Source organism: Girardinichthys multiradiatus, chromosome 9 (assembly GCF_021462225.1).
Source record: "Girardinichthys multiradiatus isolate DD_20200921_A chromosome 9, DD_fGirMul_XY1, whole genome shotgun sequence".
Taxonomy (NCBI): Eukaryota; Metazoa; Chordata; class Actinopteri; order Cyprinodontiformes; family Goodeidae; genus Girardinichthys; species Girardinichthys multiradiatus.
This window is the reverse complement of record NC_061802.1, coordinates 24,097,296-24,109,476: the sequence shown is the minus strand read 5'-3', so window position 1 is coordinate 24,109,476 and position 12,181 is coordinate 24,097,296. Positions and strand designations below refer to the sequence as shown.

The window sequence follows — 12,181 nt, the reverse complement described above, 5'->3', positions numbered from 1 at the left end:
AGATGATGTTTTACGGTTTCTTTAATAAGCAGATTCAGGTACCAGGTACGGGTGCTTGTGGTTCTACAAACCAGAATAAACAATAAAACATTTGTGTATAATTCATTGTAATCACAACATCACCATAATAGTAGATTACATAAAATATTACAGCCACAAGCTGTATTGTAAGCCTAATTGGCCCAAAGGCCTTTATTTGTAGCCTAAACTATATTCAGTAACAAATGAAATATACCGTTTTATCATTACTTCAGTCCTGTGTTTCAGTCACTTATAATGTGGCGGTCAAGTTAGAAAAAGGCAACTAAATATAATAAAAATCAACATCTCAAGGTAAAAACTTATCTTCGTCATCCATATCTTCTATTAAGTAAAAGGAGCTAACAGAAAATGCCCAGAAACACAAACCTAATTAACAAATTATCTTTATAGAATAGTTTTCAAAAGTCACCAGCCTAATGGATGTATACTCTCAAAGATACTAAATAAACTGCATCCAAACTCAGCTTCTGATGATTCTCACCGCTTTGTTTACATCTGTTCTTAACATCACTCACAAACTGCATCACAGTCCTGCCTTCAGAACGTAAAATGCAAAATAAATGCGAATTAACCAGATTCCAAGTCATAAAACCAAATACTTTAATATAGTATATCATGAAAGGTTCCTCACAAGTAAACCTAATAACAGTATAAATCTATAACATGACATACCTCGCTTCGCTTGGGTGCTAAACTTCTGCAAACATGTAAACAGTGCGTCACAGGTGAAACGCAGATAGCTGGAGTCAGCATGAGACCTAAAATACCACATGTATGCAGGGTGTAAATATACATACAGACAGTTTGCATCCGTTTGAAATCGAACATATTAGACCCAACAACATAACTGACAGACACCATCAGATTTTCAGATCTAAGGCTAAACAAATTAGTTCAACTCACCAGCTGGATCAGCCCTCTGCAGTGCATGACGAATTCTCCCTAATACAGATTACCGAGCTCACCCTCCTTACCGTGTTATACATGTTCCTGGGCCGGGGCATCTGGTTGGCCAATGTTATTCCACAGGGGGCCTTGACCCCCTCTGGCCCCACCACTGTATGTGGCCAACAGATCTCTGCCCCGAAAATCTAGAACAGACTGCTCAAAGCCTATCTCTGGTCTCATAGGGCTCCCAAGAGACCTGCCATGACTTCCCTTAACCCTCAGGTCGGTCTTCTCTGGTGTCTGTAACATGTGCGCTGGTATCAGATCGTATAGTAGGTGGTGTTCAGCAAGGAGTTCAGTTTCTGCTTACAGAGTAGAGAAGATGCAGAGATGCTAAGCTGATTGCTGCTTTTTGTGGAGGCAGTGTGATGATGTGGGATAGTATGACCCCTATTGGAAAAATAGCACTTGTTGTTATCACTTGGGGTGATGTAAAAGCAGAGTGGGGTTTATCAAAGACCAGCTCCATCTCAGTACAAATGTAATTCCATCTCAGGGCAAACAAATAGGTTTTTCAGTGGTTTAAGATTTATTGCCAAGAAGCATTGTTATAACAAACAAAAATTGACCAAACATAAATTACCTAATTTTTTGTGCTTTGGTTTATTGGAGCCCCAAATGTTTGGGCTTGAACCAGAATTTGATTTGGGGATCTGCTCCAGCATTTCCCCTCTTTGGAGGGGCGCCCCCGACCAGCCCCTTCAAGGACTCCTCCGCAGCGCCCTAGACAGGGAAGCTGATTATTATATTAAATTTATTTTCTAAGGTAGATCACAACAGATGTATTTTAAGGTTATCTTTCCAATATAAAACAGGTACAGTGGGAAGAACAAGTATACACTGTTGATTTTGCAGATTTTCCCACTTGCAAAGCATGTCGAAGTTCTTTAATTTGTATCATAGGTACTCTTCAACTGTGAGTGATGGAATCTAAAACAAAAATCCAGAAAAGCATATTGGGTGATTTTTAGGTAATTAATTTGCATTTTATTGCATGATATTTGATCACCTAACAACCAGTAAGAATCCCGGCTCTCGCAGGCCTGTTAGTTCTTCTTTAAGAAGCTGTCCTGTTCTCCACTCATTACCTGTATTAACTGCACCTGTTTGAACTTGTTACCTGTATAAAAGACACCTGTCCACACACTCAATCAAACGAACTCCAACCTCTCCACAATGGCCAAGACCAGAGAGCTGTGTAAGGACATCAGGGATAGAATAGTAGACCTGCACAAGGCTGGGATGGGCTACAGGACAATAGGCAAGCAGCTTGGTGAGAAGGCAACAACTGTGGCGCAATTATAAAAAATGAAAGAAGTTCAAGATAACGGTCAATCTCACTCAGTCTGGGGCTCCAAGCAAGATCTCACCTTGTGGGGCATCAATGATTATGAGGAACTAAATGGCAGGACTTAGTCAATGACTTGAAGAGAGCTGGGACCACAGTCTCAAAGAAGACCATCAGTAACACATTACAGGATTAAAATCCTGCAGCGCACACATGGTCCCCCTGCTCAAGCCAGTGCATGTCCAGGCCCATCTGAAGTTTGCCAATGACCGTCTGGATAATCCAGAGGAGGAATGGTAGAAGGTCACGTGGTCTGATGAGACAAATATTTTGGTCTAAACTCCACTCGCAGTGTTTGGAGGAAGAAGAAGGATGAGTACAACCCCTGGAACACCATCCCTACCATGAAGCATGGAGGTGGAAACATCATTCTTTGGGGATGCTTTTCTGCAAAGGGAACAGGACTACTGCACCACATTGAGGGGAGGATGGATGAGGACATGTATCAGAAGATGAATCAGAAGAAGAAGCTGAAAGTCCGTATTGCCCAGCGACAGCCCCGAACCTGAAGGATCTGGAGAAGATCTGAATGGAGGAGTGGTCCAAAATCCCTGCTGCAGTGTGTGCAAACCTAGTCAAGAACTACAAGAAATGTCTGATATCGGTAATTGCACACGAAGGTTTCTGTACCAAATATTAAGTTTTGTTTTTTTAATGTATCCAATACTTATGTCATGCAAGAAAATACAAATAAATTACTTAAAAATCACACAATGTGATTTCTGGATTTTTGTTTTAGATTCCACTGACAGTTGAAGAGTACCTATGATAATGCTTTGCAAGAGGGAAAACCTGCAAAATTGACAGTGTATCAAATACTTGTTCTCCTCATTGTATATGCATTGTCCTTTTATGAAACAAAGAAAATGATCTTATTGTTTATGCTATTTTCACAACAGTTGTGTCATTTGTGCCTCGTCAAATTTCTCCACTCTGTGTCTACGGGGCCCAGCTCTGTGCTCACATTCGAAAACTTTACAAAGCATATGTAAATAAACCACACCATCCAATCAGAGAATTCCTTGCAAATTCCACGCTCGGTTGAATGAAAAACAACCAATCATAAGCGGCAGAAATTATAAAGCAAGACGGTAGGATATAAGGAAAACACAAAAAAACATAATGAAATAAACACTTGAACTTTGTAGCCTAACAATATTTAGTTAATTATACAAACGAGCTTACTTACACTGTGCATTTTAGGTAATATTTCTACATTACTTGAGCTAAGTTGCGTGTGAAAAATACTTTTGTCTGATATTCAGGATTTTATTGCTTCCAGCTTCTGAGAGGGTATGCATCCTGGCATCTGAAGGCAAACTTTGATTGCCGTGCATCAAAGTTGCCTCAAACATTAGGAAATATGGGGCCAAAAATAGTTTTATAGATAAAATTACATATTTCAAAATGTAAATAGTTTCATCAGTCTTGTATTGTGCTATCAGTAAAGCACCCTGATGAAATATGAGGAGGGCTCAATGAATGCACAAATCCTGGGGGACAATATGTAAACCTGATTGTAGTGTCATTGATGCAATTAAAATGTTTGTCTTTTTGTGTAAGCAATAGTCTTTTCCACAAAAAAAGCATGCAGTCATTCTTGTTTTGCATCAAATTGCCTTGCATGTAAGAAAACTGTTAAGAATTAATAAGAATTTACCACCTAAAGGGAACATTTCAAAAACGAATATATAACTTCAAGGTGAATAGTTCAGATGTGTGTCAAAAAAATTGAAAATATTGTAGAGGCCGTATCACATACCAGGTTGCTATGAATACATTTGCACCAGCAGTCTAAGCCGAAAAACCTTCAGACAATGTCCTTGTGACAAGAAGAGCTGAGAAAAACACCAAAACACAGTGAAATCTGCAGAAAGTACAAGAGGACTGCCACAGTTATTTCATCTAAGGCACTTTAGATCCAAGCGATTGGGACATCTAGAAAATCACCTGCTGTCTGACGCATATATATGAATAAATGCTTAGAAATACAAATATCTTTTATAATTAAAACTTAAAATAAACTAGAAGCACAGATGACAAGAAAACGTAAACCGGCACGTTCCAGGAAACTTTGTCTGCAGTAATTTTGCAATTTATCTTTTTATTCCTTCTGACTGGGACACCATGGTGTTGGAAGATTTGTACATAAATTATCATTGTTTAGTTTAAAAAGGTTCTTTATCCTTATGATTTACCATAAAAATGCATTTTCATTTATTTAGTTTGGTGAACTTTGATTGAAGTGGTTTGAATACTTTTCACATTAAGTTTTGAAGTACCTTTATGAACTATTAACAAAATTGTCATCTTGTCTTAGAGTTGCATTAGGGTGGTTACTATGCAGACTGGGCAGGAACTTGTCTGCGTGGGTGTTCTGGGAAGAGTACTGTTCACACCCCAGCCAATCTTCGCATCCTTGAATGCCAGATGTGGACATGTGTGCTGTATCAGTATCTGGACAGAACCAGTTTTATTCAGTAGGACTTCTATTTGTGAAACTGTGTAGCCACACCCATGAGTGTTTTTTTTTTTTTGTTTCTTTAATAAAAGGCTGTGACACAGGGTAGCTTTTCTGAGAGAATGGACTGTCTCCATGGCCAGCCAATGATAACTTTGACTGGCTTGTGTCTTCATTGCATACCTTCTCTGAGTTTGTCAGTGAGTCTACTGTCTAACTCTGACACATGGTATTATCACCTCTCCACTGACTGCATGTGGAAAGCATCCGAAAAGAGGGAAAACATCTGTAAACAGCATTTGTTGGAGATATCTGAGGGTTTGGGAGGAAATATATACTATCAAAATATCAGACTCTTGATTGGGACGATGTAAAATTAAAGTCATAGCTATTGGAGTCACCTTATTAACCATCACGAGCTACGAGAATCTCCCTTATACAAAAAGTTATTTACTTCCTGCAAATAAAAAGAGTGATTCAGACATCCTTCTCTGAATAAAGTTCTTTCCTTTTACCACATGCTAAAACTTTATTTGTATAGCACCTTTCACAGATAAAATCACAAAATGCTTCACAAAACGCATAAGAAAAGAAAAGCAAATATAAACATCCAATTTATAAATTCCACATTAATAAAAGCCTGTCTGTACAAATATGTTTTTAGCTGCATTATGAATTGATCACGGAGTCAACACGACGTAAAAACAATAAAATGCTCCAAAGGATATAAATGAAATAAAAAACGTAACAAAAAACAGCCTTTTACCATCTACCCCCCACACAGAAAGAATTATGTAAGTTAAGCAGCTAAAAAAATAGACAAACTGAAATATTAAGGTTGATTCTGACACCAGCAAGGGCACAAAAAACCAATAATTACCCTCATGTCCAAAGAAATCTATAGGTTTCTATTCAATTCTGCAGAAAACCATACCAACTTTATTCGTAAAGTGCTTTAAAACAGCCACAGCTGAAACAAAGTGCTGCACATAACTGCAAGCTATAAACATACAATAAAAGAAAAAAATACATAAAAAGTAGCGCAAATATTGCATCTTTTCAAATGAATTGAAAACTTTTTTTTATTCTGTTAATATTGGTCATTATCTGTGTTTACTTCCTTTATTTATTTCATGACTTATTTGATTTTGAGCTTCACATATTCTTTATTTATTTTAGACTAAAATAGCTGCCCAACCAGTGCTTTGTATGCATTTGTCTGTCCTTTTGTGTGTGTGACTGTCAACATATCTGTGTGTGTGTGTGTGTGTGTGTGTGTGTGTGTGTGTGTGTGTGTGTGTGTGTGTGTGTGTGTGTGTGTGTGTGTGTGTGTGTGTGTGTGAAAAAAGAACATAGCAACTGTGGCACAAATTACAATCAGTCAGAGCTGCGAACGCTGAACAAGCTCCAGGAGAAACCTCCAACATCAAGGCTTTCAGACTCAGCAAGCGCTTCTCGTCCTAAAAACTTTTCATCACTCTTTAAAAGTTTTTCCTGAATTTTTTTTGTGATTTTCTGTGAATTTAAGATGGATAATTAAAATGGTGAGGAAGAAAAAACTGCTGGTGTTTGAGTAAGTATGACATTACTCTACACAATTAACATATATACAGTATTATTATCATTTAAATACACATGGTTTATATGTATCTCTTCTTTTTACATCAGTAAATTTCTTTCTGGAGCTGGTGGAGTTATGCTTTAATAAATAATTCATGTCTTCACCATCATACATAAATGATGGGATGGATATACTCTCTGCTCCCCCAGGAAGATATAGATTCCCCCCATATTCATTTGTTGCTACATTTTTTGATCACCAAAACGGACCATTATTTTCTCTCACATTTAGCTGATAAAGTTGCAGAAATCATACAACTAAAAGTATTTTAACTTCACAAGGGACTTCTTCTTTCAGTGTAAAACAACCTGAATTCAAACTATTTTTCTGTCAGTTTCCTCATTGTGTTGGTGCTATTGTAGCTGCACAGGCGAAACAAGAGCTCATGTGTGTATTGTGTGTGTGTGGGACTGAGCAAGTGAGCTGCTGTGTTTTGTATGTGACCTCTTTGCTGTACCTTGTATCTAGCATTTTCTTTCACAAGGTAATATTATTCATTTCCTCATATATATCAAATTTAACTGAAACCAAGTTTAAAAAGTAAAAACTCTCCATTTTTTAAAATTCTTATGAAGATTTCAAAATATTTGATATGGGGAAAAAAAAACTTCCTTTCTGTCCTCTTTTGTCTGCAGAATTTGTGGAAGCATGATGTGGGATGGATAAACAACCAAACTTTGCTGTAAGGGAGTTGAATGTGTCTTAGTGTAAACATGCTTTTTTTTTCCAACTATATGAGTATATACATAGATGTGTGACTTACAGACAGCTTTCGCTTTCATACATTTAATTACTTTCTGTTTAAGTTATTCGTTTACAGAATTGATTAAGCCAAAAAGTAATGTTTTATCTTTAGCAATAGGTTCAGCAGGGAACTTTACATTTCGATTCAGTACCTTTTAAAATGGTAATAGTTATACAGTCTAGCTGTTGTATCTGCTAAAGCATTCTGTTTGTGACACATATGGCTAATTGCTGAAAATTATACAATTTTCTTGTTTTTCGCTCTGTGTATTAGATGGCCTCTAATGACCCTGAGCTTTCCGACCTCTCTAATGACCCTCAACCTGGTGACCTCATTGAGATCTTCAGACCAGCCTATCAGCACTGGGCTCTCTACCTGGGAGATGGTTACATCATCAACCTAACTCCTGTTGGTCAGCAGACAATGTCAAACTCCCGTGTTCCTATATTTAACCTTTAAAAGACTCTGCCCTTCATGCCTCAAATATAAATAATCTGCTTTGAAAACTCCTGTTTTAGATAGATTTACCAGATGCAAATCAGGGTCTAGGTAGAAGTTAACCTGCAGCCTTCTCTGAACAGCTCAAATCCCCATCTAAAAAGGTGCCTTATATTTACACCTCTTCCACATTTTGTCACATTATGTGTTTTATAGGAATTTTATATGAAAGACCAAAACAAATCATTTTGAAGTGGAAGAAAATGTTTACATGGTTTTCACAACTTTTACAAAGCAAAATTTGAAAATCTTGGTTTCTTTATGTGGTCATCTCCCTTTACTCTGACACCAGTTAATAAAATCTAATGTAACCAAGTCCCTTAATTAGTAAATTAGCACTTGTATGTGATTTTGTCAGTATAAACACGGCTGTTCTGTGAAGGCCTCAGAGGTTTGTTAGAGAACATTAGAGAACAAACAGCATCATTAAGACCAAGCAGCACAGCAGACAGGTCAGAAATAAAGTTGTGATTGTCGAGCTAAACAGACAGGCCTGGTAAGGAGAGCATTAATCATAGAATCAGCAAAGAGAGTCATGGTAACTGCAGGAGCTGCAATGATCCACAGCCCAAAAAGGATAATCTGTCAACATGACAGCTATTAATAATTCACTCTACAAAGCTAGATCTGCAAGAACCCCAAAGACAAATTGCAGTAAAAGATTCTTCGACAAAGTACTGATCCATGGAGGTGGGATATAAATGCTCTTCATAATTTTGCAAACGAAACTATCTGGTTATAGTGGATAAATGTTAACTATTATCCCACCTTTGCCAGCCTGATCTGTATTATAAAGGTACAAGACAGCAATTTCAAATATTTTCGTCTATATCTCTCTTAGTCATGGAAAACAATAATCATTATCCTATTCTTACTTTTATGTTGCTTTTTTAAGCTACAAGAGCTGCTTTTCTCCTTTTATCTCTAAATCCTGAGATCTGAGGTCCAAATATCACTGATGTTTTGATAACTGAAAAGAAGGTTTCTCCATTATTTTATCTTTAATGCTAAACGAGAGCTGTCTCACACACAGATGAGAGCCAGGCAGCCGCCATGTCCAGCGTCAAGTCCGTCTTCAGCAGGAAGGCCGTGGTGCGCATGCAGCTGCTGAAGGATGTGGTGGGAAACGATTCATACCGCATCAACAACAAGTATGATGACAACCACACGCCTCTGCCTATCTGTGAGATCATCCAGCGAGCTCAAGTCCTTATCGACCAGGAAGTGTCCTATGACCTGCTGGGGAGCAACTGCGAGCACTTTGTTACCCTTCTGCGCTACGGCGAGGGGGTTTCCGAGCAGGTCTCTGACTGTTTGTTTTGCTTTTTTCTAACGTGCCATCAGAGCATCATTGACGCCTTCAACTCGTTAGACACTGGCTGATGAAGCTTTTTAAACTTCCAGCCGTTTTTCTTTTTTTGTTGTTGCAATAAATAGGTTCATACCTCTCCAAAGTAAAAACATTAACACTTGCTGTATTTCCCAAATTGAGGTACTGTGCAAAAGTTTCCAAGAAGCATGCTTTTCTCAGAACCCTCAAAATAGGTCTAGATAAAGAATTCTTCAAGTGCTCTGCGGGTCGTTCAAAGTTCTCCTATGAACTTTGGCTGCCTTGCACTAATTTTCACTCCAGTCTTTATACCTGCCCATGACACCATATGGTGCTGTGTGTGCTTCAAAAATGAGGGAGGTGGGAAAAAATGAGAGACAAAGAACTTTTAGACATCATCAGGAAGCCCAGAAAACTGCTGATCAAGGCTTCTTTCAAAGATTATAGGAAAGTCTAGTTTCTTGGGAGAAAAATATTTAAAAATAATGCTTGACCCAAGACTTTTGCTAAGTTCTGCATTGAGTTTTAGTCATTTTAAATTGGATTTAATTTTATATTTGACAAATTTTGAAATACGCCCACAGTGGTATGGAAAAAAAGATACTCAGGCAAAACAGTATAGGTCAGAAGAACCGAGCCACATCATTTTATTTCACATGTAATTTTAGGTGTTTTTAAAGTATTAGTTAAATAATCTAAAATGTTAGTAATGCAGTGCCATTTATACAAAATAAAGTGAGAGTTTGGTCATCCTGACTCCACGTCCTGTGTTCTTCCTTGTCTCTGCAGGCTTCACGGGCCATTGGTGCCATCAGCCTGGTGACGGCAGCAGCCAGTGCCTTCTCTGTCCTGGGACTGATCAACACGCGGTCCAGAAACAGGCCTTTCTGAACACTGTGATTGCCAAGCTGTCGTCCCCCAACTCATGCAGCTGTAATAAAAGAATGTCAACACTAAAATGAACTGAGTGCTAATCATTGCGTAACTTATATTGATGAGAATTTTGGAAAATTTTCATTTTTAAATTGCTTCATGAGCTATCTTAAAATGCTAATTTTTGCTTATTTTAACTCTCTTGAAGAGTCAAAATACAGGGGTTGGACAATGAAACTGAAACACCTGGTTTTAGACCACAATAATTTATTAGTATGGTGTAGGGCCTCCTTTTGCGGCCAATACAGCATCAATTCGTCTTGGGAATGACATATACAAGTCCTGCACAGTAGTCAGAGGGATTTTAAACCATTGTTCTTGCAGGATAGTGGCCAGGTCACTACGTGATACTGGTGGAGGAAAACGTTTCTTGACTCGCTCCTCCAAAACACCCCAAAGTGGCTCAATAATATTTAGATCTGGTGACTGTGCAGGCCATGGGAGATGTTCAACTTCACTTTCATGTTCATCAAACCAATCTTTCACCAGTCTTGCTGTGTGTATTGGTGCATTGTCATCCTGATACACGGCACCGCCTTCAGGATACAATGTTTGAACCATTGGATGCACATGGTCCTCAAGAATGGTTCGGTAGTCCTTGGCAGTGACGCGCCCATCTAGCACAAGTATTGGGCCAAGGGAATGCCATGATATGGCAGCCCAAACCATCACTGATCCACCCCCATGCTTCACTCTGGGCATGCAACAGTCTGGATGGTACGCTTCTTTGGGGTTTCTCCACACCGTAACTCTCCCGGATGTGGGGAAAACAGTAAAGGTGGACTTATCAGAGAACAATACATGTTTCACATTGTCCACAGACCAAGATTTGCGCTCCTTGCACCATTGAAACCAACGTTTGGCATTGGCATGAGTGACCAAAGGTTTGGCTATAGCAGCCCGGGCGTGTATATTGACCCTGTGGAGCTCCCGACGGACAGTTCTGGTGGAAACAGGAGAGTTGAGGTGCACATTTAATTCTGCTGTGATTTGGGCAGCCATGGTTTTATGGTTTTTGGATACAATCCGGGTTAACACTCGAACATCCCTTACAGACAGCTTCCTCTTGCGTCCACAGTTAATCCTGTTGGATGTGGTTCGTCCTTCTTGGTGGTATGCTGACATTACCCTGGATACTGTGGCTCTTGATACATCACAAAGACTTGCTGTCTTGGTCACAGATGTGTCAGCAAGACGTGCACCAACAATTTGTCCTCTTTTGAACTCTGGTATGTCACCCATAATGTTGTGTGCATTTCAATATTTTGAGCAAAACTGTGCTCTTACCCTGCTAATTGAACCTTCACACTCTGCTCTTACTGGTGCAATGTGCAATCAATGAAGACTGGCTACCAGGCTGGTCCAATTTAGCCATGAAACCTCCCACACTAAAATGACAGGTGTTTCAGTTTCATTGTCCAACCCCTGTATTATCTCAGCCAAATTCCGTTAGAAATATTAATTTATGCTATTTGGTTATACAGAGTATTATCACTGAAAAGAAATGTTATAAAAACGACCAAAAGCTAAAGAATTATATGCACTGGGTATGAGAAAAATAAGCCTCATTGTAAATCAGGAAATGTAAACATTTGACTATTTTATTTGTCTCTAAAAAGAAGCTGCATCCACTGTAAATATATTCCCCAAAGCAGTTCATTTGTTATTAGCAGGTGAAAAAGGGGTCAATAGGTTAATACCTCACAGTTTTTTTATTTAACAAGAGTGAACTTATGTAAAAGTAACTAAACGAAGGCTGCTTGCACCCTCTCCGTAAAACGTATTTTAACTGCTGCTATCAGGCAAATGGTACCACAACAACAAAAGCATAACCACCAGACTGCTACACCTCTAGCTGTTCAAATGCCTAACTGATGTTAAAATCATGAAATCACAATGAATTGACTTGATGATTTTATCAAAACATCACACTGGTAATCTATTTTTAGAAATTGCAACAATCTTAGAATCTATCTATCTATCTCAATCACTAATCTTCAACCATATTTAGATCTTATTTAGAATTTGTAGAATTCTAAAAAATGAATTTACCTCGTTAAAACCAAGCAGAAACTTTTCTAGAGGGTTTTAAAAAACAGTTTTTTACAACCTGATTTAATCAACTCTTGCCATAAGCAACCCCTGAAGGACAGGAGAAACATAAATGTGTTGTCTCCTTTTCAGCGTCAGACGCTGGGTTGCATTCTGCACAGCTGACAGCAGGTGGAGCCACGTACCCTGAACGACAGCAAAAC

At 38.5% G+C, this 12,181-nt stretch overlaps 1 protein-coding gene across 2 annotated transcripts; it reads left to right on the top strand.

The window, feature by feature from the left end:
- Nucleotides 1-6,192: 6,192 nt before the first annotated feature.
- Nucleotides 6,193-9,952, top strand: plaat1 (phospholipase A and acyltransferase 1). Of its 2 annotated transcripts, XM_047375875.1 has the most exons (5): nucleotides 6,193-6,372; nucleotides 7,056-7,102; nucleotides 7,439-7,577; nucleotides 8,697-8,965; nucleotides 9,783-9,952. In XM_047375875.1, exons 2-5 carry the CDS (start codon nucleotides 7,079-7,081, stop codon nucleotides 9,882-9,884), a joined length of 534 nt encoding a protein of 177 aa, XP_047231831.1. In that variant the 5' UTR covers nucleotides 6,193-6,372; nucleotides 7,056-7,078; the 3' UTR covers nucleotides 9,885-9,952. The 2 variants fall into 2 exon arrangements, with proteins under 2 accessions (XP_047231831.1, XP_047231832.1); XM_047375876.1 differs by lacking the exon at nucleotides 7,056-7,102.
- Nucleotides 9,953-12,181: the final 2,229 nt, after the last annotated feature.